The sequence below is a fragment of the Spizellomyces punctatus genome (assembly GCF_000182565.1).
Source record: "Spizellomyces punctatus DAOM BR117 chromosome Unknown supercont1.15, whole genome shotgun sequence".
NCBI lineage: Eukaryota > Fungi > Chytridiomycota > Chytridiomycetes > Spizellomycetales > Spizellomycetaceae > Spizellomyces > Spizellomyces punctatus.
In genome coordinates this window covers 94304-117861 of record NW_015971551.1, presented here as the reverse complement: position 1 = coordinate 117861, position 23558 = coordinate 94304, and the positions used below count along the sequence as shown (strand labels likewise).

General features: G+C 48.0%; 11 protein-coding genes across 12 annotated transcripts; 7 read left to right on the top strand and 4 right to left on the bottom strand.

Annotated features, from left to right (window-relative positions):
• Window positions 1-21: 21 nt before the first annotated feature.
• Window positions 22-1846, bottom strand: SPPG_07234 (uncharacterized protein). The gene is made up of 7 exons (XM_016755398.1): window positions 1468-1846; window positions 1261-1394; window positions 1148-1198; window positions 1013-1090; window positions 548-958; window positions 412-481; window positions 22-328 (listed from the first exon to the last, which is right to left on the bottom strand). The coding sequence occupies exons 1-7, from the start codon at window positions 1676-1678 to the stop codon at window positions 168-170; spliced, it is 1116 nt and encodes a 371-aa protein (XP_016605345.1). The 5' UTR covers window positions 1679-1846; the 3' UTR covers window positions 22-167.
• A 163-nt stretch (window positions 1847-2009) lies between these two features.
• On the bottom strand, window positions 2010-3111 carry SPPG_07233 (uncharacterized protein). The gene is made up of 3 exons (XM_016755397.1): window positions 2864-3111; window positions 2488-2797; window positions 2010-2427 (listed from the first exon to the last, which is right to left on the bottom strand). The coding sequence occupies exons 1-3, from the start codon at window positions 3050-3052 to the stop codon at window positions 2180-2182; spliced, it is 747 nt and encodes a 248-aa protein (XP_016605344.1). The 5' UTR covers window positions 3053-3111; the 3' UTR covers window positions 2010-2179.
• Window positions 3112-3467: 356 nt separating this feature from the next.
• Window positions 3468-5078, top strand: SPPG_07232 (uncharacterized protein). Its single transcript, XM_016755396.1, has 4 exons — window positions 3468-4238; window positions 4306-4659; window positions 4732-4759; window positions 4825-5078. The coding sequence occupies exons 1-4, from the start codon at window positions 3504-3506 to the stop codon at window positions 4989-4991; spliced, it is 1284 nt and encodes a 427-aa protein (XP_016605343.1). The 5' UTR covers window positions 3468-3503; the 3' UTR covers window positions 4992-5078.
• Window positions 5079-5183: 105 nt separating this feature from the next.
• SPPG_07231 (uncharacterized protein) lies at window positions 5184-6815 on the top strand. The gene is made up of 5 exons (XM_016755395.1): window positions 5184-5422; window positions 5486-5671; window positions 5740-5842; window positions 5908-6065; window positions 6133-6815. Exons 1-5 carry the CDS (start codon window positions 5246-5248, stop codon window positions 6616-6618), a joined length of 1110 nt encoding a protein of 369 aa, XP_016605342.1. The 5' UTR covers window positions 5184-5245; the 3' UTR covers window positions 6619-6815.
• SPPG_07230 (uncharacterized protein) lies at window positions 5669-8255 on the bottom strand. The gene is made up of 8 exons (XM_016755394.1): window positions 8100-8255; window positions 7842-8044; window positions 7706-7781; window positions 7523-7645; window positions 7357-7462; window positions 7242-7294; window positions 5812-7178; window positions 5669-5710 (listed from the first exon to the last, which is right to left on the bottom strand). The coding sequence occupies exons 1-7, from the start codon at window positions 8121-8123 to the stop codon at window positions 6957-6959; spliced, it is 807 nt and encodes a 268-aa protein (XP_016605341.1). The 5' UTR covers window positions 8124-8255; the 3' UTR covers window positions 5669-5710; window positions 5812-6956.
• A 99-nt stretch (window positions 8256-8354) lies between these two features.
• Window positions 8355-10725, top strand: SPPG_07229 (uncharacterized protein). The gene is made up of 10 exons (XM_016755393.1): window positions 8355-8626; window positions 8689-9031; window positions 9097-9141; window positions 9208-9343; window positions 9406-9602; window positions 9666-9746; window positions 9808-9889; window positions 9960-10192; window positions 10258-10317; window positions 10372-10725. The coding sequence occupies exons 1-10, from the start codon at window positions 8510-8512 to the stop codon at window positions 10581-10583; spliced, it is 1506 nt and encodes a 501-aa protein (XP_016605340.1). The 5' UTR covers window positions 8355-8509; the 3' UTR covers window positions 10584-10725.
• A 189-nt stretch (window positions 10726-10914) lies between these two features.
• On the top strand, window positions 10915-12169 carry SPPG_07228 (urease accessory protein UreG). The gene is made up of 4 exons (XM_016755392.1): window positions 10915-11245; window positions 11304-11334; window positions 11403-11664; window positions 11733-12169. Exons 1-4 carry the CDS (start codon window positions 10920-10922, stop codon window positions 12023-12025), a joined length of 912 nt encoding a protein of 303 aa, XP_016605339.1. The 5' UTR covers window positions 10915-10919; the 3' UTR covers window positions 12026-12169.
• A 7-nt stretch (window positions 12170-12176) lies between these two features.
• Window positions 12177-13474, top strand: SPPG_07227 (the record flags this gene model as incomplete). Of its 2 annotated transcripts, none has more annotated exons than XM_016755390.1 (4): window positions 12177-12253; window positions 12312-12527; window positions 12587-12866; window positions 12936-13474. In XM_016755390.1, 4 exons carry the CDS (start codon window positions 12197-12199, stop codon window positions 13175-13177), a joined length of 795 nt encoding a protein of 264 aa, XP_016605337.1. In that variant the 3' UTR covers window positions 13178-13474. The 2 variants fall into 2 exon arrangements, with proteins under 2 accessions (XP_016605337.1, XP_016605338.1); XM_016755391.1 differs by having other exon boundaries at window positions 12197-12253; window positions 12927-13474.
• A 208-nt stretch (window positions 13475-13682) lies between these two features.
• On the top strand, window positions 13683-14771 carry SPPG_07226 (uncharacterized protein). Its single transcript, XM_016755389.1, has 2 exons — window positions 13683-13861; window positions 13922-14771. Exons 1-2 carry the CDS (start codon window positions 13736-13738, stop codon window positions 14264-14266), a joined length of 471 nt encoding a protein of 156 aa, XP_016605336.1. The 5' UTR covers window positions 13683-13735; the 3' UTR covers window positions 14267-14771.
• SPPG_07225 (uncharacterized protein) lies at window positions 14589-15456 on the bottom strand (the record flags this gene model as incomplete). Its single annotated transcript, XM_016755388.1, has 6 exons — window positions 14589-14741; window positions 14817-14956; window positions 15024-15058; window positions 15115-15196; window positions 15257-15290; window positions 15364-15456. 6 exons carry the CDS (start codon window positions 15454-15456, stop codon window positions 14673-14675), a joined length of 453 nt encoding a protein of 150 aa, XP_016605335.1. The 3' UTR covers window positions 14589-14672.
• A 327-nt stretch (window positions 15457-15783) lies between these two features.
• SPPG_07224 (uncharacterized protein) lies at window positions 15784-23529 on the top strand. The gene is made up of 8 exons (XM_016755387.1): window positions 15784-15951; window positions 16023-16218; window positions 16298-16441; window positions 16501-16685; window positions 16760-17627; window positions 17690-23092; window positions 23160-23239; window positions 23312-23529. Exons 2-8 carry the CDS (start codon window positions 16045-16047, stop codon window positions 23376-23378), a joined length of 6921 nt encoding a protein of 2306 aa, XP_016605334.1. The 5' UTR covers window positions 15784-15951; window positions 16023-16044; the 3' UTR covers window positions 23379-23529.
• The last annotated feature ends 29 nt before the right edge of the window (window positions 23530-23558 follow it).

The window sequence follows — 23558 nt, the reverse complement described above, 5'->3', positions numbered from 1 at the left end:
CAGATCACATAATTGCATCTCAGCAGGATGAAACTTGCTCTGAAGACATTGGCAAATGTGTGCATTGCAAAAACAGACTGGAGGAGCAGGTAGTTACACTATAACCATTTATGATATAAAATATATATACTCCTTCATTCAGAAAATAAACGTCAATGGGAAGGGCACTATTTGACCATACTACGGCTGCCAGATACTCGCGATACTTTGTTCATGATAACAGTGTCATCGATTTCACGTCTTTCGGAAATCGTGAAATCCACATGGTAGGGAGCAAAGTGCTCTGTGACTCCTCCCTTATGTGTGCTGATTTTGGCCTTTTTCATGACTGAATAATGGTGGTGATGATTAAAAGAAGGAAATTGCGAGGCAATGACGGACGAAAAGATGTTGCCACATGGATATACTTACTGCCTACTTGCTGCCCAATGAAGGTGACGAAGGCGAATTTAACGGTCGGATGGCCATCTACAAAGTCCGTCTGACGCGGTATCAAGACGGTTCAGTATTAAGTTGGCTAAGAGATGGCGAACCAGTAGCGACATACCACTCTGATCAGGCTGTACGCGATACCGTCCGGAGCAAACTTTTGTTTCATTTCCTCTGCACCACCGTCACCCTTTGCACTCAATACAATAGGATTTGCAATGTTCCCATCTTGGTAAGTTCCCACAACCCATTTTGTGGGCGTTTTATCATTTCGAAGATCCTTGATGGCCTCCAGCAGTTCAGTCCCAAGGGTTACCCCTTGGCTCTGGGTGGCGGCAGAGGGCTTCGCCCCCTTTTGGATATTGGACTGTGATTTATGCAGGTTGTTACTTGAGCCCGTGTTTCCTTGGAACGCTGCGTTGAGATTTGGTGTCGAGCCGGTAGTGTTGGAAGTAGTGCTAGATCGCGACAGCGGTACATTCTCTAGGGAGTTACGACGGACAGTTGTACGAGCTGTATAGCCGCGTTCCTAATGTAGAATGTGAGCATGCAATTCCAAAACAACATAGCGGTCGACTGCTACCTGTTTGCCTTCTATAAAGTCTGCCTCGCGCACATTGTTCAAATTACCGGCTGCGGCTTCAATCTTTTTCACCACTTCCTAAGGTCGCGATACCGATCAGACCTGCATCTGCAGCACGTACCCAAATAGCCATACCTCTTCGATTAATTCGTTGCGGGATCCAATCTCAATTTCCACATGGAATGGCTATATGCGATATAGGTTTAACGCGCGAACACCCCGATCAACGCTCGCACGTTAATCCATACCATGAAATACTTTGTTGCATCACCCTTAACCACTCCAAACCGCCCCTTTTTGGCAAAACTGAGCTTATCCGCAAAGTTATAAATATAGACAAACTTGACGGTGGTGCTCAGGTCGACTTTGTTTGTCATTCGGACTATGAATGGGAGCCGTGAGATGAAATTGTTTCTCAGTGAAGTCAATGGACTTATAAGCTCTAGGCAGCTTACGGAGGGCATATTGCACATGGTCGTCTGACAATGCTCGCTTCAGACCTTCAAAGCCATCTTCACCAGTTGAAACCAACACGAGCGCGTTTGGGTCTGTTCCATCTTGAGCGTGCCCGACGAGAACCCAGTTAGTGGGTTGTTTGTCGTCTCGCACACTGCGGATGGCGCTGGTTAGCTCTGCTTCGTTGACAAGGCGGACTTGAGTAGACATTCTGAATGAGAGTGAAAGATGTTGGGGAAAGGGCGGGACGAGGCGCGTCGAGGGAAGGTTTGTGGACGCGCTCCAGCAACTGTGTACGTGTTGTTGTTGTTGTTTTGCCGCGGTTGCTCAGATTTCCTCCGATATTCCCTTCTTTCTTACCACTTTCCGCTTGTTGACGATTGATACCAGTTCTAGAGATGGACATACATTGGATTCCCTCTGCGCGGAATCAATCATCGGAATCATTTGAGAATTGGTGGTCAATGGGAGCGATAGCAGTGGTTGGAGGATATTCAGTGCCTGCGAGTTCTGCAAGCCGTCTCGACGAGAACGACACAAGTCCATCTGAAGATTGTTATTTAGAGCCATGGGGAGGGATACTATACATGTTGATCTTAGGTATAAACGGTACAAGAGCGGGATGGGTACAATCGGAAAGAAATTCCATCATAACAAACTACGCTAAGCAAGGTCCTCGTTAACAATTCACAGCACTTTTTTTATCCTCTGTCACTCTTCCTTCCCTGTGAAGCCCATGGAACCTTTTGTTGTACTGTATGGCGCTGCGATACCTGAGACATCCGCAGTGCAGAAACGACACTTTGATGCACGACAAGGAATTTGCGATGTGCAAAAGGGACATTCACGAGTGGCGTCCCCAGACGATTCAGACTCGTTGGCCTTTGGGTCTCTATGTTCGTCCGGAAAAAGGATCGGTCCCAACGTACGTTTGTGCGCCTCCCAAGTTCTCATTGCAACTGAAAGATGGTTAATTTCGCCGGGCCACATTCTTTCACAGTGAAATATACCAAGCCTACCTCGAAAGAGGGCAAACACAGCACCAGCTAGACACACAAATCTCACCACGCTTTCCACCGCCCTCCCAACGTTCAATGTCACCGCACCATCGCGTGCTGCCTCTTCAATAGTCACATATTTATAACGATGTGTGGACTCGTGCTGATATTGCAATGCCTTGGCTCCCTTTCTCAAAACAATGAACCAGTTTGACATGCGGGAACCCACAATCAGACCAAGCAGAGGGGTAAGCAAATCGTCAACAAATGTCTGGATCATGTTTGAAAAAGCGGTACCAATGACAAGACCAATGCCAGTATCGATCAGGTTCTTTTGGATGGTGCGTCAGTAGTAGACTTTTGACGGGCCAGAACGACGACCCTACACTGGACCTACCCTTTTTGCCAGGAACCCAGCAAATCCTTGTACGAACCGCACGTAGATCTCAGGATCCAAAAGCTTTTTCTCGATGACATTTGTAATGCTTTTGCTCACATTGGCACTTTTTGTCTTGTTGGGTTCTCCGTTTGGTACGTCGGTGATTGCAGATTTGACATGACGGAGTTTGACCGTATCCGTATCCATTGTAAACACTGATGAGATTTATGTACAAGTCGATTGAATCCTACCTTCCTACTCTTTTTAAAAGGTGCAGCGAAAACCACACGACCAGCTGCAGGTCAAACAATGACGTTGGTCATTACGTAACAAGCTAGCGCGCTCCTCCTTCACTGCCACAGCCGTAAATCCCCATACTCACCTCCCTACGGGCCCCAGAAGCAAATTGGACAGTAACTTTTAGACAATTTCTTTTGAAATCAACGTATTGCGTTCAACATGATTTGAGATCCTTTAGACCATACCTCCGTGATGATTAACCCAGCGCTACAGCCATCATTTAGAGTGCCGATCTGAGCATCTTATCGCATAATTACAAATCACGTGACTCGTGACGTCAGGTCTTTCGAGTAAGCAAGCTTTTAAGCTTTCCGTTAATACCAAATCCTCCTGTTTTTATTGGTGCTTGCAACCCAAGATGGTCTCAAATTCCGTGTCGCCAAGTGCCGATTCCGAACGTACAAGCGATGGCGACGACGAGCAACTGACACTCATAGCAATATACAATTCGCGCAGTGGGAGCCGGCTCGCCAAGAAGCTAGCCGAACTTCCCGTTCCCCACAAAGTATTGCCCAATGCGCGTTTATGGTGCTACAATCTTCGCGACACGGAATCGTTCAATCGAGGCTTGGAGCATATTCAAAAACAAATCGAACTATCTCTGAATAAGCAGAACCAGGAGTGTGGTCGACCGAGACCAAATTGCTGGGTGTTGTCATGCGGTGGAGACGGTACAGTTCCCGCAATTGTTGGTGCGCTCAATGAACGTAGTGTACCTGTCTTCAGTGAACGCGTTGTCTTTGCCGTTTTACCCTTTGGTACGGCAAACATCCTGGCCCGCTTTCTCGGATGGGGCAGTTCGATGCCAAAGGACTACATGGACTCATTATCAGATCTGATCGAGAAGATCGTACAAGCGCCCGTCGCAATGGTGGATCTAATGCGAGTGGAGGTTTCTGGGTCTAAAGATAGGGATGACGAGGCTAAGCAGAGTCATCCTGACTATAGATTTGATGAACCCGCCCGTGACACACACTACATGATGCTGCAAGTGTGCATTGGCCTTGAAGCGCGGTTCGGTCGGTTCATTGAAAAGCATCGGTCAAGCTCACGGATCTGTAACATGCTAATCTCCAGCTTCAACGTGCTTCGGGTAAGGACTTTGCCGAGTTTCTTGGAAATAACAACGCTAAAAGCCAGAACTATCATCACTATTATAGCAACTCCTCCTGCCGCACCCCCACATCAACCACGTCATATCTGCCATACACTCTCAAACTCCGTCGTGGTCACCAACCATGCTCGCATCGCACACTGCGATCCAATTGAACCTTCAAAATATCCCAGTAGCAGGAGGGAAAGACCATTCGCTCTGGAATTGGAACGCATCAGCGGATGCGCGACACATGCCATCACAAAAAATTGATGATAACAAACTAGAAGCATTTGTATATCCTTGCAAACATCGGTATTTGGTGAATAACTTCCTTGCGGCATTTCGGAAGGAGACAGATGTGGATGCCCTCGGACAAGTTGAATGCCCTCTGAAGATTGTATTTGATACCAGCCAGAAGGTAATAACTGTGAAGAGTAAAGGGTCGCTCATCTCAGCTTTTTTTGCTCACCTCTATGTATGCGCGAAACAGGACCTTGCCCAAACTTATGTGTACATTGGTAGGTGGACGCTATGTTCTGTCTTTGAATCTCAATTCTCATTTAACGCATGAAACCTATGTCAGATGGGGAATACATACATATACAACGACCAACGGAACTGTCAATCGAAAGGGCAGGGCAGGTAGCGCTTGCCATCCATCCCGATAGGGCCGTCGCCGTGAGAGAGTTTCTCTCCTCAGATGAGAATATTAGAGATAGCGCTGTCTCTTTAGCGGCCAATACACCATAGCATGTGCCTTTTGGCTTTAGCTTTGTAGAGTTTTTGAGCCTGTAAATGTTTGCTGAAGCGTAGAAATAAACATGCTCACGCATTGCAGTACTGCATTACGGGTATCTCGCAGATGGCACAGCAACGTGGCGCAGAGGCTGACGACATCTAGGTAATACTCCGAACTCCTCAAGATATTCAGCCTTGTAAAGATAGAATTCGCTCAACTATTACCATAGAACCTTCGCAATCCTTGCTGTTTTCAGAGATCAGCCATGGCGACTCCGACCTCTACGAATGCCAGAATTCTCCAGGGACTAGACTCCTGGTTCATCTCTGGACCGATGTTCCGGAGGGATCGACGTCTTCGTGAAGCAAGAGTCAATGCAGACCGAGCCCAACGTGAATTGAGGCGAGACCGAGGAGATCTGGAGCGAAAAGAGAGGCATTTGGTTGGTATTGCCGGTTGCATCGCATACAATTAGCTGTCCTGACAAATTTCGCCATCCTTCCAGATGTCCCAGCTCAAATCTTATGCCCAGAAAGGCGATATCCACAAAGCGAAATGCCTTTCACATCAAATTTCTCACTACCGGGTTACCTCAGACCGTAATTTTGAGGCTGCTGTTATGATTGATACCAGAGCACAGCTCTTTGTGTCAAACCACGTTGTTAATCGAGCTGAAGTAGAGGCCATCAAGGTGGATGTGCAACTCCTACCGATAACGGTCATATATTTCCTAAAGTTTTAAATGATTTTGCGTGTTAGGGTATACGATACGCGAATGTAGAAGAAGATCTGAAGACTGTACAGCAGCGGCAAGAAAAGTACGACACGCGCCTGGATATGTACGAGACCATGGAGGACATCAGTGAGTGGCGACTTTTTAATCTCCTTTTATTCGTATCCCTTTAGTAAATTAACACGGCTTTCCAGTGAACGAAGGCATGGACGACGTTTACGAATGGGGTGAGACGCATCACAATCGTCCAAAGGAATTTGAACAGGAAGCGGACAGCGTAGTTCGTCAAAGCATCGAACCGAAATGGGGACGAGAATACTTTGAGCGAGATTCAGCTTACATCAGAGGCGGAGTAAGTGATAGCTCCTGTCTCTCTCCTGCCATTCATTACACTCTAATAGTGAATCATTGCACGGCAGCCAATCTCACATACGCAGCACTCGCTCCACATAAATGTGCGACTCTTTAACCCCCACCGTCCACCTACACCGCACACAGTCACCTCCCTCTCTGGTTCTTCACCAAAACGCAGCGCCAAGAGCCTCTATAACCGCATGCAAGCTTCGTCCACTGGAGCGACTGTATACGTACCAACTCTCGATATATCCGTCGACATGCTCCAAAGACTGCTTACGAAAGATGCCCATGCCATACGACAACTTGGCTTAGAATCTGAGAAAAGAAAGAAAGGTACATGGAAAGGCAGCGTTTACGATGCAGTCTTTGGAAGTGCGCGACGATTTAGAGTCGGGATGATCGTTGGTGGAGATGCCTTCAATGATCACGATGGCGGCAGGTTTGTGCCCTATGATTTCACGGAAAGCTTGAAACAGCTTGGTTTGAGAAATGGTGGAGTGGTTTGGGTAGAGCCAGTTGAGGAGAAGGAGGAAAGCGATGATGAGTAGGAGGGCGAAATGGAGGTGTTTTAACGCAGCGTAGATAGCTATGCTGTGGGAGCCATATAAAGGCTGATCCGGTCGGCAAAACTCTATTGTAAGAGAGTCTAGAACACAGGCTGGGATACGTTGACATGGGGCTTTCTATATATAGGGATCGTGTAATATATGGCTTCCGGTTTCTGAAGACCGCTCGGCATTGTCGGGAAGTCATATTCGTATCCATTTCTGGTCCTACATCCGGAATCGATCCTTGTGCTGGTCAGATAGCACGTAATTGCTGGTTTTATGTCGTAACATCGCATACTCCTTCGCCGGCTGCATGGGGACCGACAAATGACATCGGCCTAGAATATATCCTCATCCTCTGCGAATAACGGAGCATTTTCAGCTTCCGCTATCATCCTTTCCTCCTCCTCTCTCTGCTCCTGAAGCTCTCTTTGTCGTCTCTTTTCTGCAAGTTTGGCAAGAGCGCGCTCCTTGTTAGCAGATATTGCGGCGAGGGTTGATGGTGAAAGAGGTTGTGATCCAGATATATGTATCCCGGTATTTCCATGGTCCATATTGGGCTAGATCCGGTCAAGTGAATACTCCTGCGCCAGCGATTCCATTGAAGGTAAAGCGGAACTTACAGTTTGCGGCAGTCCGCCAGGCTGTGAGTCGGACGTAAACAGTCCCAAATGATCTGCGACAGCGCGCTTAAGCGTCACTTCCTCCGGTCCACCTCAGATTCCAATCTTCACTCACCGTCGCCATCACCTTCCATCATTGTAGTATCATTACTATCCATCTGATCGTCCGTTATCCCTGTTTTTCTTCGTCGCTCTTCTTGAAGGACCGCTTCCAAGAAGATCTTCCAATGGCACCATGAATGAGATCGCTTTATATGCACTTCAGCGAAAAATACAAATACCTTCATTCTTCGCTCTCGACAAACTTTCTCCGTTCGCTCGATAAAGCTGGCGAATTTGAGTTTGGGAAAGAGGTTATGAGCCCATATTTGATAAAATGCAATCAGCTTTCGGAGGTTTTCTGTCTGATGAAGCGTGAGATAACTCGATGAATGTGGAGTTGATGCACATGAACGGAAGAGCACCTCGTGACCTTTGCCCTTGAAGGTAAGTTTGGAGGACAGGTGTCGGAGGCGGGGAAGACCACTTGGACCTAGCAGTCTGGAGTATAGCGCACGTCAGCACCTAGAGGGCGAGCAGATTTGTACGAGGGATAAGTACTTTTCGGCGTCAAGTTTCACTAATTCGCGCTTCTTCGTGCGTCCGTCCTTCTTTTCCTTGTCCACCCTCTGTTTGTCATTGCCAGGCTTTGCCGCTGAAGTGTCTTTTGCACCATTTTCGCTGCTCCCTTGTGATTCACCTATTCGTCTTAACGGTGGTGGAGGTTGCTTGAGAGACTCGTCTATTCGGAGAGATGGTGGGAGCTGACAAGCCCAGTCAGCTTGACTGAGTAGCCATTGAATCGGTAAAAGGCCTTACTTCGGGTACATCATCAACTTCCATTGCGTGGTGAGGGGTCAATACCGGTCAATGGGGATGCGGATATTGGAAGAGTTGGTATTTCTTTTCCAAAAAACACAACGAACCAGAAGCAAGATGTGACTTTACTGTCGGGATCTGTGTCCGAAGATCGCGCTTGCGAAAATCTTTTGCTCGTCGCTTGAAAGTGTCTGCGTCGAGAGTCGAACCCTTCCATAGGTTAATGACGCACGTCTGTGGGAAGGATATTTGGGAAAGCCATAACTTTACTGATCTTTGTGATCTTGCACTGGGCGAAAAGCGATACTGGAATTAGCGGAAAAGACGACTAGCTTCTCCCACGCTATCAAGCTTCTTGGGTTTCCTTCGCACCTTTCCTGTGTCCGTGACCAGTTCCTAGTTCCAGCGAGATGAAACGTCGACCACCCACCGTTCGAGCGGACACACATCACGTTCAGTTTAACTTGCCAGCAGCCACGCGCCCAGCGGATGCACTTAACCACAACCCTTATGTAGATTCATTCCCGGTAGGTGGACGGACTGTAGTTGTGAAGACTAACTGGAGAAAATAGCTCACGGCTGCTTCCAGCGCACTTCCCCTTTGTCACCATATTATGGCGCCAGTTTTCCTCCCTCAGGTCCACAGGTGCAAGCTCGAGGCGGTTCATTTTTGAGCGGCAATCGGGACTTTCGAAGAGGCACTCGCCAGATTACCCCTCAGAGAACGACCAAGACAACGCAGAAGCTGGTGCTCTTTCCCGACGACACTGGCCCGTTAGCCCCTTCTCAACCTACGCCTGGGATTGATGACAATGAGCAGCAACCATGGTATCTGAGCTATAACGAAGTAGTAGTACCAGATATCGTCCCCGACGCGGCTCGAACGGAGGCGGAACGTATGAGTAAGGATCAGCGAACAAAAATGCCCCGAGGTATTCAATTCACGTCAGCTCCCTGTATCAGTTACAGGCTCATAACTGAATATCACGGACTTTAGTCACCAGCTACTGCATTGCGGAAGGTTACAAAATCGGCGAAATATGTAAGATCCGGAAATTACGATAGTGATCATCAGCCGGACGCCGACTAATTGTATTGGTTACCACAGCCAAATTCTTGCGAAATACCCATCAGGTCTCAACTAAAAAGTATGATGAGTGTCTTTATGTATATTACGAGCCGGAAGCCCAAGCCCGATTTGCTGGACCACACCCCGCCAAAGCGCGACCAATGAAGATGACCGCGTAAGTGAAATAAGTACGGGCGGGCGTTCCAGCTTTCTGCAAATTAACACATCTTCGACTAGTACGGTAAACGACGTACTGGCGAGCTCACCCCGATCGACGGCCTTTTTACCTGGGAGCTATGCGGAATTCCCGGAAATACCACGTTTTCATCACGATGAAAGTCAACCAATACACGTAGACTCGTATGAGGAAACACCTTCCCAGCCTGCTTGGATGCTTCGCGGTGAAGTGTTTATTTTCGACTATGGTGTCGCAGGTATGTCACAGGCAGGTCTCTAGCAAACGTATGTCCCCAAGGTTTCACCTTTCGAAATTATAGTGTTTTGGAATTTCAGCGAAGAAGAGGAGACCGCATATCTCAAGATAATACGGAGATGGGCGGTTGGAATGCTCCCTCCTGGTATGCTGAGGAGTTCATAGCTATGCCTTCGCCTATTCCCACTGACGTCGGTACACAACAGATGATGTCCAGAATGAAGATTTCCATTATCAATACGACTTATCTGGGCCACATCAACCTCGAATTTTCAATGACATGATAACGTCAGTAATCACTTGGTTTCTTACTCTATCGTAAGATGAGTCTAACAACTGTGCGCCTCAACCTCTGTAGTTTGAAGAGTGGGAGTTCACTTATTAAACTGACTATTTCGCACGGTCTCGCACAGTCGGTGAAGCTGGCTTTCTTTGAAAACGTGATGGAGGAGACGATTGACGGCACGATTCCTCTGCCACGTACTATGGCGCAGCATGGTGAGGTCAGGATGACTCGAACGGACATTATGAAGATTGTCGGACAGCTCTTCAAATTGAGGATGAACGTGAATCTGATCAGCAATGTTCTGGGTTAGTGCTTGCCGGGATGACGGTGATACGTTACCTTTAGCTGAGATGCCACATCGTATTTGTAGATACCCCCGAGTTGTTCTGGAGTGAACCTGAGCTTGAGGGCTTGTACAATGCCATAAGAGGTAATCAATCCGTATCGGACTGAAATGAGATCAAGACTCTTACACACTTGATAGGTTACCTCGAAATATCGCAGCGAGCCAAACTCCTAAACACTCGTGCCGACATCATCTCAGATCTCTTGGATATGTTGACAGAACACATGAACTCGAACGAGATGACATATATTACGTGGATTATCATCATTCTCATTGTCATGGCAGTTATCATTGCAGCCGGGGAAGTGTGGGTTAAAGCGCTACGGTTGCGGGCTGGGATGGAGGATTGAAACAAAACAGTGTAATCGTGTACATAAGTGCGCCGTGCGGGACTTATCCGGCACGGGGATGCAAGTGGCCTGCGGATTCTTGTCTGATGTCAACGTGCATTGGATCGTTGTATTATATAGAAATATATTATCTAGCTCTCGAGTTTATCCTTCGGATTATAATGTCTACAATACAGAGGCAGGCCCGATAGAGTCAATAACAAGAAGGATAGCGATACGATTAAGCATCTCTGGGAGTGTACATAAATTTCCAATGCAACCTGGTGAATACTCAAAAAGAGTCGCCAGCCTATTGCCTTCCATGATCGTCAGCATCCCGATGTGGCGTTCTCCTGGATGACACAGCAAGGCCCCAAGCCACCACGATCGCCAGCCCTTATCTCGTATCAATTCCAAGGTTGCCACTCTAACTGCCCCTTCACGACTTTCACCATGTCTGCAGCAGCCAACACCAAAACTGTTCGTGTGGAAGTGCATCACCCTTCCTACGCAAGCAGCGACAACAACGGTCATCATGGGCATAGTCACTCTCATGATCATACGCATGAACACGGTCACACACACGAGCATCTTGACTCTCCGGGACGCTACGAGGAGAGAGAACAGCCCCTGTACGGCGTTAGAAACTGGACAGAGAGAGCGTTCACAGTTGGAATTGGAGGGTAAGGCATGTTACTCGTTTGGTACTCGTTTGATGCTGATGCGCTAACCGGACACCAGACCTGTAGGGAGCGGAAAGACTGCACTAATGGTAGGTACTTTGTTCTTCCTCATTAATCAATAGCAAGATATTTGCGACCAATCTCACATCCTCGGAAGCTTGCCCTTTGTCAAGCTCTCCATACCAAACGGTCCATAGCGGCCGTGACCAATGATATTTTCACGCGAGAGGATGCGGAATTCCTTATTCGGCACCAAGCACTCCCAGATCCTGCGCGCATCCGCGCTATTGAAACAGGCGGGTGCCCTCACGCCGCGATTCGAGAAGACATCTCTGCCAATTTGGAGGCGTTGGAACAGTTGCAGGCAGAATTTGGAACGGAAGTATTGTTAGTCGAGAGCGGGGGCGACAATTTGGCTGGTGAGTCGTCAGTGTGCATATTCGTGGAGTACTTGGTTCATATCTTATCATTGTTGTGTCGACTTTAGCGAATTACTCACGCGAGCTGGCGGACTATATCATATATGTGATCGATGTGTCCGGTGGGGACAAAATCCCGCGTAAGGGTGGTCCCGGCATTACTCAATCTGATCTACTCGTTGTGAATAAGACGGATATTGCCGCCTTCATTGGTGCAGATCTTGAAGTGATGCGTCGTGATGCAGATCGGATGCGTGATGGTGGCCCGACTATTTTCGCCCAAGTGAAGAATGGTGTGGGCGTTGATGAGATAGTCAACAGAATTTTGGAGGCAGCCAAGAAAGCAGGGGCTATTCATTAATGTAAATCACAGATAGACGTATGGATAGAGGTATTATTAGCATCTAAAAGTTCATGATGAACCTTGTAGAAGGTGGTAATTGATTGCACAGCCACGCAATGGGTTAGGGTTCCTGAATTCGCTGTTCTTTCTCAGATCCCTTCCCACCACTCATACATTGACCCATGCGCCATGAATTGGACAACGGGATCCCACAGGTCCGCAAAGCATAAAATGGAGCTTCAAAAGGTACAAGTTATTGGCAGGTACATTTGTCCCGATACTAAAAGGACCGTGGCCGCAACAGCAACGGGAGTTTTTCAGTCGGAAGAGGCTAAAGCAACAGTTTTCCACGCCGGTGTGCAGCAAATGGAAGAAAAAGTTTCCAAGCACGCCGAGCTCTGGGAATTCTCGTAGCGAGGATACCGCCTCTATGAGAAATGCAGAGTTTGGGGGTGTTTCGATGGATCTGATTGCTCTGGGAGCTATTGAGGGGTTCCCTTTTAGGCGCAAAATCAAGAAGGTGTGTACCAGCGTATCGAATGGCTCCATTGGATTATCACTGAGTTACATTGATGCAAGCAACGGATTGATTCTCCGGAGCGGGATCTGACCCTTACTGAGGATCCAATCGAGCACGAGTTCAGGTCGAACAATACTGTGGACGAAGAGAGTTGTCGTGTATCAACTCGTGAAAGCTCATCCCCTCCGGTATCTCCACGGCGCATGTCAGATGACGAGCCTGAGTCTGGGTCGAAAAATGCTGTGGATGAGGGGAGCTGCCGTGCGTCAACTCATTTCAACTCACCCCCGCCGACATCTCCACGGCGCATATCAGATGGAGATCCTACTGCATTATCAGGTAACCTGCCATTTTGAAGATTACACCGGGGTAAACGTCTTGTGATTGTATATGAACTAGCCATTTCAGCACGACCAATTTCGCCAGCTGGATCAGAAGACCTTGCATTGCGAGAGTCACGAGATTGGGAGCGTTTTCTGAACACCGAAGAACATCAAAATGCTGTTGAACGTATCAATTTCAAGCAAGAAGACGATACTGATTCGATTGTGACCGAGTCGCAAATGCCAGACTCTCCATTGAATGTGTCGACAGAATCGGTACCATTGGAAGATGATAACGATGGCCGCCTCGAAGAACGTTCCTCTTAACCAAGCATCTTCCGCATTTGGAGTCCATAGCACTTGTAGCACTAATCTGCCCATCCGCAGCTACTTTATACTTTGATTTTCTGTATTCATGTCCCATCAAAAAAATTCATAGGTCATGTTTGCCTTGCGTCGCTCCCAATCTGCGCACAACATAGGGAGATTCATTATCCATGCTTTTTGGATGTTCTATTGGCCTCATCATGGCATCTAAAACTCATTGTCCGATACAATAATTCATCGTAATCTCAAAGTATCATTGAAATCCCAAATATCAAATAACTCTAAGAAATCTAGCCGTACATGTCAGGATGCTTGGAAAGCCTCCAAACGCCTTACACTTTACGACCTACCAGCTCTTTCCCTAGGAGCCAGTTGGGCAGCGTACACACACCTCCAGCTCAACACCTTGTCTATCGTGGGCTGGGTATTATGTAAACAGTCATGTGATTTCGCGATCGATCAATCCTTTACCTACTACTGTCTTCCTGCCCCGCAATTCCTTCTCCATTCCCCAAGAACTACTTCAGAACACCCAACCCCTAGAAGTCCCTGCTAGCAATGCGTTTTCAACAGGCGCTACTACTTCAAAAACAGCAGGCAGAACAAGAGGACCAACGTGAGGAGTGGGAGAAAAAGTTCAAACCTGTGTATGAAGCGGTCAATCGAGATTATGAAGCGGCAATGGTTGGTTCAGCATAGCCAAATAGATCTGATCACTTTGGAGAGCTAATATATGATAAGCAGCACTGGTATGACCCGATTGCCCTCTCCTTAGAACGTGTCACAAAACAACTCCCACAACACGACCAAACATCCATATCTCCTTCCCCAGTAACTTCCGGCACGCCTTCCATCTCGTCACGAGTCAAACCTTTGACCACGTCGCTTTCATCACTGACTCTCTCTGACCGGACACGTGCAGCATCCCATGACCCAAACTCACCCTCTCGAAATTCAACGCGAAAAGGTGATGTAGACACAAAGACAGTAGATGGAGAGAGGAAGGCGAGACCTGGCGCGAGGGCAAGTACTGTTAGAGGGGCACAGATGCAACGGGCAAATGTGGTAGCAGGTCCAAGAAGTCATTAGACCTGCCGACACCGAGCATTGGAAGACCCGGCTGGGGACGCTGTGATGACCTCAATTCGATCATACGATCAATATCCCGCGGCCCACTGTGTGTAGACTATATCTGTTTTCCTAGTTAGACAGATTTTACGATGTCGATATGCTATTCGATGCTAGAGTGACAGGAGAAGGTGCGATGCCCCGTGCGCGTCGGTGCACACAACCTTCAGCAATCGTGTTATGGTTCTGGAAGCTCTATGTCCGTTCTATAACAACGATGAGATGGCAAGTAAAGCAGATTTTCTGGCGTTAATTGGACAGACGCCAAGGACAGATGACGCATGTTTGATACCCGTAATAATAGATCATTGGGCATCATCACGGGCGATGGAGCCAGACTTTATTTGTTCAATAGATAAACTGCTATTCAGTTGACAGTTGTGGGTTTTCTATACCGATCAATGTCTCCTTGGCATTGTTTGGCGCCACAGCAGCACTGAAAATAGATAGAAATGGCCAGTTTAGCAAACAGTTTCTAGTACAGAACTTCCACTCCTTGGTTGAGGCAGACCTTGAAGTTCCATACTGGATCCCACCAATCGGAATCTTCTCCTGGATTGTATAAGAAAGTGATTTGATCTCCTTCGCGCACGGCTCTGCGCAGCACAAGCTCCCGGTTATCGTTAATATATGCACATGGATCGCAGGAATCTGCGCAGTAAGAACTCAAATTAAGTCATCATCAACTGCTGTATACGAATGATGCAGTATATCTTACGATTTGCATATCTAGCGTTCGACAGTGGTAGCAGCCTAACAGTCACTGTTGGTCAGTTTTAAGAGGAAAAGATGCTTCAACATCTACATACCATTTCCATTCTGTCGAGCCTTTAGGTTGAAAATTCAATACATATGTTTTGTCATAATCTGAAAGGTCCTCGTATTCCACAACTGATGACGAAACATCAACCATGTATTCACAAAAACGGCCCTCCATCTGCACAATCTCACCTTTTCCTTCAAACTTTTCTACAACCGTGCCAGCCTAAGCATGTTGATGTGAGGATGAGTTAAACCACTGTTCAGCAGAATACTACCGCAATTCTGCGATGACCCACCGGTAGATCCCGGTCCGCGCAGAGCGCCTTCCCATATGGAACGTTTTCCACACGTGTCGGATACTTGGGTCGCTGTATTTCCGAGTCTGCCATCATTGTTCGTGTATAAAAGTATTCTGCTTTAAACCAAGATGGTAGAATATCCTGTGGAGGGAAGGGGGGCTCTTGTCGTTAACTTGGCGTGTCAGTCACGTGTGGTCGTTTCGTAATCGGCATCTGAACGTTTGTCCGCTCCATCCTCTTTCTTGCGTCTTGCGTACAAACAAGAGCGTATCCTGAAGGATGTCGTTTGCAGCAAGAAGAACATAATTAGCTTCCGAATTCAGTGCAAAAAAGCGTAAGAAAGAAGCGTCTGGAATCCAAAAATGTGGGTTAAGCGCGCTATATTCCAGAACAATTACTGGGATTATGTCAGCCTATTTAGGTTTGCATCAGCAAATCCAGTCTCGCGACGGGTTCCGAGAGTCAAGAGTCTTAAACACAGGACCGCAACGTTTTCTCGGCACATTTAGAAAGTTGCTGGTATACCCCACTTATAGGAGAGTTGCACGCGGCAGCCCAACTTTCCGGAATTGAGTCTCCCGACAGGTTTGTATGACCACGTTTCGCTTCTTCCTGTCGTAGTATCCCAACTGACATTCATTGGACGGCGTTGCCAGTTATCCAACAAACCCCTCTACTATGGTGTCACATACTGAGCGAATTCGCCCCGATCTTGGGGCGGACGCTCTAGCACAAGCGCAGTGGGCGGAGAAAAAATGGGTATGGGTGAGCGACAAGGAGGAAGGGTACATTGCGGGTTCGATTGTGAGCGAGGATGGGGACAACGTTTTGGTAGCACTACTGAATGATACAGTAAGTACCAAGTGTGCATTAGCGCTGAACTCAATGTCGCATCCGCTAACCACGCGCTCAACTTGCATTGCCCCTCCAGCAACGAACAGTCAATATTAATGATACCGAAAAAATGAATCCGCCAAAGTTTGACAAAGCGGAAGATATGGCGGATTTGACATACTTGAATGAAGCTTCCGTCGTTCATAATCTGAGGCTTCGGTACCTCTCAAACCTGATCTATGTTGGTATCGTCTGTGTTTACTTGTCCGGCAGCCGAACACTGACTTAGTCACTACATAGACATACTCTGGACTCTTTCTGGTGGCTGTCAACCCGTACAAGAGACTTCCCATCTACACGGACGACATCATCAAGGGATATAAGGGCAAAAAAAGGAGTGAGATGCCCCCTCACATCTACGCCATTTCAGATGCCGCATATCACGACATGACCCAGGACAGAGAAAACCAGTCTATTCTCATCACGTATGTTTGCCTGTGGCCATTATAGTGCTGTAAGACCCTTGCTGAATCAACTAACAATGTCCATTGATTTGCAGAGGTGAATCAGGCGCTGGAAAGACCGAAAACACCAAGAAGGTCATTCAATACCTTGCGTCCATTGCGAGCACCAGCGGAAGCGGCAAATCCCTAGGAACTCTTGAGCAGCAGATTCTCCAAGCAAACCCTATTCTTGAGTCATTTGGTAATGCTCAAACCATCCGCAACAACAACTCCTCTCGATTTGGAAAGTTCATTCGGATCGAATTCAACACAACTGGACACATTGCGGGTGCGAATATCGAGTGGTATCTTCTCGAGAAGTCTCGCGTGACGCACCAGACATCCAAAGAGAGGAATTATCACATCTATTATCAACTTCTCAAAGGAGCGCCTGCCGATGTGAAGGAAAAGCTCCTGCTTGATGGAAACCTTGCATCTTATCGCTTTACTAAAGGCTCCAACCATAATATTGAAGGAGTCGATGATGCCGCAGAATTCAAGATGCTTCGTGACGCTTTGGATATCATGAAGATCTCCCCAGATGAGCAAATGGACCTGTTCAAGATCATCGCGGCCATTCTTCACCTTGGAAACATCACCTTCACTGCAGACAGGGAAGATCAGGCACAGCTTTCAGGCGAGGCAGCCCAGTCAGCTTGCGAAAAGGTCTGCCATGTCTTGGGGATTCCTGTCGCCGAATTTGCCAAGAGTTTGCTGAAGCCCAAGATCAAAGCTGGTCGAGACTGGGTTACTCAGGCGAGGAATGTAGAGCAAGTATTGTATTCTATTGAAGCTCTGTCAAGGTCCTTGTATGAGCGCATGTTTGGAAAATTGGTTGAGCGAATTAATGCCGCTATCTACACTCCCTCATCAAAATCCACATTCATTGGCGTGTTGGATATTGCAGGTTTTGAGATCTTTGAGGTATTGCATACTGCCACTTCTGCCATTTGGTTGAAGTAGTGGCTGATTCTATCTTTGTACAGCACAACAGCTTCGAACAGCTCTGCATCAACTACACCAACGAACGTCTTCAACAATTCTTCAATCACCATATGTTTATCCTTGAGCAGGAGGAGTACCGCCGTGAAGGCATTGAATGGAAATTCATCGACTTTGGTCTCGACCTCCAGCCCACTATTGACCTCATTGAGAAGACATCGCCAATTGGTATCCTTTCCTGCTTGGATGAGGAATGTGTCATGCCCAAAGCCACCGACAAAACGTTTATCGAAAAGCTAAACGGAATATGGAAGGGCAAATCGGCCAAGTACGAAACACCCAGATTCAATCAAGGGTTCATTCTCCAGCACTACGCAGGAAAGGTCGAGTACAACACCGCAGGCTGGTTGGACAAGAACAAAGACCCATTGAACGAGAATGTCACGCGATTATTGGCGAATTCAACGGACAAGTACATTGGGTCCTTGTTTACAGAGTATTTGGCAGAGGCCGAGGACAACGTCAAGACCAGAGGAGTTACAAAGAAGGGTGCTTTCCGAACCGTTGCTCAGAGACATAAAGAGCAACTCAATTCTTTGATGAATACTTTATACTCGACGGAACCCCACTTTGTTCGTTGTATCATTCCGAATGAGGAGAAACGCCCTGGTAAACTAAATGTAAACCTAGTTCTCGATCAATTACGCTGCAACGGTGTTTTGGAAGGGATCCGTATTTGCCGAGCTGGTTTCCCCAACCGACTTCCCTTCGCCGACTTCCGTCAGCGGTATGAGCTCCTCGCCTCAGGAGTAATTCCCCGAGGTTTCATGGATGGCCGCCAAGCTGCTCAACTACTCCTCGAAACACTCGCTCTTGATAAGAACCAGTACCGTCTCGGAAGCAGCAAAGTTTTCTTCCGCGCAGGAGTGCTGGCCGAGCTGGAAGAGCGACGGGACGTACAATTGTCCAGGATCGTAACGCGCATTCAAGCGCTTATGAGAGGGTACCTTGCTCGCAAATTGTATAAGAAACGCATCGACCAGTTCCGGGCTATCCGCATCATTCAAAAGAATGCCCGTGTTTATGTGACATTGCGGGAGTGGTCATGGTGGCGATTGTATACCAAGGTCAAGCCTCTATTGGCTGTGACGCGCACAGATGAAGAGCTGCGTAAACGGGAAGAGCTTGCCAAAGAATGGGAGGAGAAGGCCAAGAAGGAACAGGAAGAGCGGCTGAAGCTTGAGGCGGCTCGCAGCGCTCTTGATACTGAGAAAAAGCGCTTGGAAGACATGCTTATCGACGAGAAGAACGCCGCAGCTAACCAGGCTGAGATTCTTGCCCGTGTGCAGGAGCGTGAAGCCGCTCTCTCCGAACAATTGAAGGAAGCTTCGGCCGATCTTGAAGAACGTGAGGCTGCCAATGAAGAGCTGAGCAAGGAGAAAAGAAAACTGGAAGGAGGCATCAGTGAGCTGCGTGGACAGCTTGAGCAAGAGCGCGCTAATCTGGACAGGCTTGAAAAAGAGAAGCAGGCTCGGGAGCAGCGTATCAAGGAGTTGGAGGATGAGCTTAGGAATGACTCGGAAAGGATTCAAAAATTGGAAACTGACCGGAAATCGCTGGAATATCAGTTGGCTGAATTTCAGCGTCAACTTGAAAGCGCTGGAGATAGCCAGGTTGACCTTAACCGGCAACAAACTAAGCTCAAAACAACAATTGCTGAGCTCGAGCAGAAATTGGAACAAGAGCAGGATGATCGACAGAAGCTCGACCACCGCCGATCCGCCCTTGAAGCAGATCTTCGCACGGCCCAAGAAAACGTTGCTGAGCTCCAACGAGTGCGCGCTGAACTCGAAAGTACAATCAAGAAGCGCGAGCACGAGTTGGCAGAACTCAATGAGCGTCTTCGTGTTGAAAGTACCGAAAAGGAAAGCGTCGACAAACAAAGACGTGACCTGCAACTCAAGCTCAACAGCGCACAAGGCGACCTGGAAACGGAGCGCGGAGAACGTGAGAAGCTAGTCAAACAGCGCAAGAAGCTGGAGGAGGAGCTTGAGTCCCTTCGCCACATGATGGAGGCCAAGGGCACTGAGGAGACGAAACAGACAGAATTGCGCCGCCTTCGCGAGACCGAAGTTCAGGATCTCAAATCGCAACTCAGCGCCTCGCAAGCCGAACTGGATGACACAAGGAAAAAAACGCAACAAGTCATTGACAAGTTGCGCATGGAGCTTGACGCTGCACGAGAAGATTCCGCCAATATCAGCAAAGCCAAGTCGGCTATAGAAAGGGATTTGAACAACATGAGGGAAGAGGTTGAAAAAAGCGAAGAAACGCGCGCCAGATTGGAGAAGAATAGGCGTCAGGTCGAAGGTGATCTGATTTCCCTTAGATCCCGTGCTGAGGACGCAGAGGCAGCTTTATCCGAGGTTAAAGCACAGAAGGAGGCTCTTGAAAGACAGATTGCTGTCTTGCAGGCCCGCGTTGACGAGAGCGAGGCAACCAATGCACGCCTGGACAGGGAGAGACAGAGCCTGCAGAAGCAGGCGGATGCCCTCCGTGATGATTTAGAGGATGAAGTCAAGAAGCGTACTCATGTCGAAAGCCAGAAGAAGAAGGTCACAATGGAACTGGCTGATTTACAGGCTCGCTTGGACGAGGAAGAGAACAACAAAGCTGACGTTGCAAAGCGCCTGGCTAGTAAGACGTCCGAGCTGGATGCACTCAAAGACAAGTTCAACAAAGAAGTTGCCGGCCGTAGTGCAGAACTTGAGGAAGCACGGACAAAACTGCAAAAGGAACTCGCAGACCTCCAGCAACGATATGATGAGCTGGACCGCAATTCCGCCAACCTCGAGAAAACTAAAGCTCGTCTCACCGCCGAAACGGAGGACTTGCGCATTGAGATTGAGCGTGAGCACAATGCGGCAAGAAACGCTGAGCGACTGCTCAAGCAGGTCGAGTCCCAGCTTAGCACAACAAACCTTACTCTTGAGAATGAGCGGCGCCAAAGGGAGCTTGCAGAGTCCAATGGAAGAAAACTCCAAAGCACCATCGACTCCCTGCAACTAGAGGTAGACGAAAAGATTCACCAAATGGCCGGTATACAGAAGAGTAAGAATGAGCTGGAAACAGAACTCAAAGCGTTGATTGACGAAATCGGCGATGGTGGCAAGAATGTCCATGAGCTGGAGAAAGCTAAGCGGCGTCTAGAATCTCGCATTGATGAGTTGCAAGGACAATTGGAGGAAGAAGAGACTATTCGTAGAAAGGTTGAGGAGGCCAAACAAAGTCTTGAAATACAATTGAGCGACTACCGGAAGCGGATGGAAGCAGATCTGCTCACAAAAGATTCTCAAATGGAGGAGACTCGTCGCATGCTCATGCGGGAGGTAAACTCACTTGGAGAGCAGCTAGACGAAACGACCAACCAAAAGAATGAGCTGCTGAAATCCAAAAAGAGACTTGAGGAGCAGGTTGAAGATCTCATGTCGCGCGCCGAAAACTCAGTGAAGGGCCAGACCGATCTTCAAAAGGCCAAGACTAAGACGGAAGCTCAGTTGCGCGAGCTGCACCTCAAGTTGGAGGAGGAGGAGCGTAACCGCAGGAATTTTGAGGAATTGAGCCAGCGCCATGAAAAGAAAGCCAATTCCCTTCAGAGTGAGATTGAGAGACTGGAAGGTCTTTTGGACAGCAGCGAACGTACACGGAAGCAGCTCGAGCGTAAGGTGGAAGAGTTGCACAATGAACTCGAAGGTGGCGATGACAGCAAAGCTGCGCTCGGGGAAGCCAAAAAGAGACTTGAAAAGGAGCTGCAGAGGTTGCAAGCTAAGCTCGAAGAATCCGAGGAAGCCCGTGCCGCACTTGAAGCTGCCAGGATTTCAAACTCTAGTGAACTAGAAGCGTTACGGTCTCGGGCGCGCGATGATCTTGATAGCAAGATCGAGAAACTCGAAGAGTCAAGAAGAGCTCTGCTTGCCGCTCAGAGGTTGACAACTCAGGAGTTGGATGATAAGAATAAGGACATTACCAATTTGGAAAAGCAGCGACGATTGCTTCAGTCGGAGATCGATGAGCTCAAGAGCAGATTAGAAGCAGAAGTGATTGCGAAGAGTGACGAGGGTGCCGCTCGTCGAAAGCTGGCCGCGGAGCTTAAAGAACTGCAACTTAAGCTTGACGCTGAGACTGCCAAATCGAATGACCTCTCTGAGTCTCTTGCCATGCACCGCGCGAGGGCTGACCAGACTCTTACTAAGCTTGAAGCAGCCGAGCTGGCTCGCATTAAGGCTGAGAAGAGCGAGAGCTCCTACCGAATCCAGATAAATGAACTGGAGGACAGCCTCAATGAGGCCCTCAAGGAACGTAAGTTGGCTGAGGACAAAGTGAGGAGTCTGGAGGAGCAAGTGATTGATCTGCAGGACAAGATGGAGGAAGACTCGCACGAGCTTGCAGATCTCGCCGTTGTGAAGCGTAAGCTCCAGGAAGAGATCGAAGCCTTGCATGAGAGGCACAGGAGGGAATTGGAAGAGCGTGAGTTGGTGGTAGATGCGACACGCAAGAAGTACCAGAAAGAGATTAAACAGCTCATGACTGAACTCGAAATTGAGAAGAGTAATGCGGTTAACCTCAAAGCAACCGCAAAGGACTTGGAGACAGATCTCGAGTCCGTTTCCAACCGCCTCGAGGAAGAGCTTCGCAGTGCTACAAACTGGAAAAAGGACCGAGAGCGAATGGAAGCCAAGCTCGAAGACCTTAATCGCGCTTACAACGACTCCCTCAACACCTACGATGATCTCCAATCCCAAATCACCGGTCTCCTCAACCAAGTTCGTGATCTACGGTCATCATTGGACGATTCAGAGGCGCAACGATCGCTACTGGAGAAGACAAAGAGGACACTCGAAGCACGTGTCGAAGAGCTCAGCGAAAGTTACGATGATACAGCTCGTGGACGTGCTGATATTCAACGATCCATGCAAGCCCTTGATCAAGATAATGCCGACCTCCGGGACCAACTTGAGGAATACCAGGACAGAGCACGAACCGCAGAGGATCGGGCCAGAAGAGCCGAGCAATTTGCCAATGAAATTTCCGGAGATCTTTCAAAAGAAAAAGACCGAGCACTCTCAATGGAAAAGGAGAAGGTTGCATTGGATAAGACTATTAAAGAGCTCAATGCTCGCATCGTTGATCTTGAAAGCACTGCTCTACAGCGTGATGCTGGACATGTGAAAAGACTTGAGGCACGCCTTGAAGAGTTGAGTGCAGCCTTGGATGCTGAGACCAAAGAAAAGAATGAGGTTGCGAAGAACGCAAGAAAAACCGATCGCGTCATTCGGGAGCTGCAATTCCAGTTGCAGGAGAAGGATAAGCAAAAGCAAAGAAATGACGAGGAAATGGAGAAGATGGAGCAAAAGATGAAGAGGATGAAAACACAGCTGGACGAGTTGGTGAGTCTTGATAACTGAATATATTATGATGCTTCGATACAGCAATAGTAACAGTCTTTTTTTAAAGGAAACATCCGAAAGTAACCTCCAACTCTCTAAGCGTCGCGCTGAACGCGAAGCAAATGAGTACAGAGATCGTGCACTGCGGTAAGTTTCCTAATATTTTGCTTTTCTCCAGACAATCTTTATCTGATCCCATCATTTATTCATTGTAAACAGCTTTGAGAAAGAAGTGGAAAAGCTCAAGATGCGCATAGACCGTACAACATCTGCTACTGGGTTTTAGAGCAAGGAGGATATATCTAGTTGCATTTATTACGGGTTGTAGTGAATGGTTTTTTGTGTGTGTCCGCGTTGGGGGGGATAATCCGCCGTCAGTATCATTAACTGTCAAGTTCTAATCAATATATTGCTTGTATCAAGAAAAACTGTTCGTCCTAGTTCCGATGATCCTTTTCCTTTTTTT

What these genes read in the sequence shown, in the direction of transcription:
- SPPG_07232 (XM_016755396.1), top strand. Translation starts at nt 3,504, where the DNA reads ATGGTCTCAAATTCCGTGTCGCCAAGTGCCGATTCCGAACGTACAAGC. An exon ending in CCAGCTTCAACGTGCTTCGG is followed by an intron (nt 4,239 to 4,305) that starts GTAAGGACTTTG and finishes TCACTATTATAG; the next exon opens with CAACTCCTCCTGCCGCACCC. An exon ending in TATTTGATACCAGCCAGAAG is followed by an intron (nt 4,660 to 4,731) that starts GTAATAACTGTG and finishes TGCGCGAAACAG; the next exon opens with GACCTTGCCCAAACTTATGT.
- SPPG_07234 (XM_016755398.1), bottom strand. Translation starts at nt 1,678, where the DNA reads ATGTCTACTCAAGTCCGCCTTGTCAACGAAGCAGAGCTAACCAGCGCC. An exon ending in ATGCAACAAAGTATTTCATG is followed by an intron (nt 1,199 to 1,260) that starts GTATGGATTAAC and finishes TATCGCATATAG; the next exon opens with CCATTCCATGTGGAAATTGA. An exon ending in GCAACGAATTAATCGAAGAG is followed by an intron (nt 1,091 to 1,147) that starts GTATGGCTATTT and finishes TCGCGACCTTAG; the next exon opens with GAAGTGGTGAAAAAGATTGA.
- SPPG_07231 (XM_016755395.1), top strand. Translation starts at nt 5,246, where the DNA reads ATGGCGACTCCGACCTCTACGAATGCCAGAATTCTCCAGGGACTAGAC. An exon ending in AGCGAAAAGAGAGGCATTTG is followed by an intron (nt 5,423 to 5,485) that starts GTTGGTATTGCC and finishes CCATCCTTCCAG; the next exon opens with ATGTCCCAGCTCAAATCTTA. An exon ending in CTGAAGTAGAGGCCATCAAG is followed by an intron (nt 5,672 to 5,739) that starts GTGGATGTGCAA and finishes TTTGCGTGTTAG; the next exon opens with GGTATACGATACGCGAATGT.
- SPPG_07229 (XM_016755393.1), top strand. Translation starts at nt 8,510, where the DNA reads ATGAAACGTCGACCACCCACCGTTCGAGCGGACACACATCACGTTCAG. An exon ending in CGACCAATGAAGATGACCGC is followed by an intron (nt 9,344 to 9,405) that starts GTAAGTGAAATA and finishes ATCTTCGACTAG; the next exon opens with TACGGTAAACGACGTACTGG. An exon ending in TTTCGACTATGGTGTCGCAG is followed by an intron (nt 9,603 to 9,665) that starts GTATGTCACAGG and finishes TCGAAATTATAG; the next exon opens with TGTTTTGGAATTTCAGCGAA.
- SPPG_07233 (XM_016755397.1), bottom strand. Translation starts at nt 3,052, where the DNA reads ATGGATACGGATACGGTCAAACTCCGTCATGTCAAATCTGCAATCACC. An exon ending in CTGGGTTCCTGGCAAAAAGG is followed by an intron (nt 2,798 to 2,863) that starts GTAGGTCCAGTG and finishes ACCATCCAAAAG; the next exon opens with AACCTGATCGATACTGGCAT. An exon ending in TGTGTTTGCCCTCTTTCGAG is followed by an intron (nt 2,428 to 2,487) that starts GTAGGCTTGGTA and finishes ACCATCTTTCAG; the next exon opens with TTGCAATGAGAACTTGGGAG.
- SPPG_07226 (XM_016755389.1), top strand. Translation starts at nt 13,736, where the DNA reads ATGCGTTTTCAACAGGCGCTACTACTTCAAAAACAGCAGGCAGAACAA. An exon ending in GAGATTATGAAGCGGCAATG is followed by an intron (nt 13,862 to 13,921) that starts GTTGGTTCAGCA and finishes TATGATAAGCAG; the next exon opens with CACTGGTATGACCCGATTGC.
- SPPG_07230 (XM_016755394.1), bottom strand. Translation starts at nt 8,123, where the DNA reads ATGGAAGTTGATGATGTACCCGAA. An exon ending in GTGAAACTTGACGCCGAAAA is followed by an intron (nt 7,782 to 7,841) that starts GTACTTATCCCT and finishes GCTATACTCCAG; the next exon opens with ACTGCTAGGTCCAAGTGGTC. An exon ending in GATGGAAGGTGATGGCGACG is followed by an intron (nt 7,295 to 7,356) that starts GTGAGTGAAGAT and finishes GCGCTGTCGCAG; the next exon opens with ATCATTTGGGACTGTTTACG.
- SPPG_07224 (XM_016755387.1), top strand. Translation starts at nt 16,045, where the DNA reads ATGGTGTCACATACTGAGCGAATTCGCCCCGATCTTGGGGCGGACGCT. An exon ending in TAGCACTACTGAATGATACA is followed by an intron (nt 16,219 to 16,297) that starts GTAAGTACCAAG and finishes TTGCCCCTCCAG; the next exon opens with CAACGAACAGTCAATATTAA. An exon ending in CAGGTTTTGAGATCTTTGAG is followed by an intron (nt 17,628 to 17,689) that starts GTATTGCATACT and finishes ATCTTTGTACAG; the next exon opens with CACAACAGCTTCGAACAGCT.
- SPPG_07228 (XM_016755392.1), top strand. Translation starts at nt 10,920, where the DNA reads ATGACACAGCAAGGCCCCAAGCCACCACGATCGCCAGCCCTTATCTCG. An exon ending in TTCACAGTTGGAATTGGAGG is followed by an intron (nt 11,246 to 11,303) that starts GTAAGGCATGTT and finishes ACCGGACACCAG; the next exon opens with ACCTGTAGGGAGCGGAAAGA. An exon ending in GCGGAAAGACTGCACTAATG is followed by an intron (nt 11,335 to 11,402) that starts GTAGGTACTTTG and finishes CATCCTCGGAAG; the next exon opens with CTTGCCCTTTGTCAAGCTCT.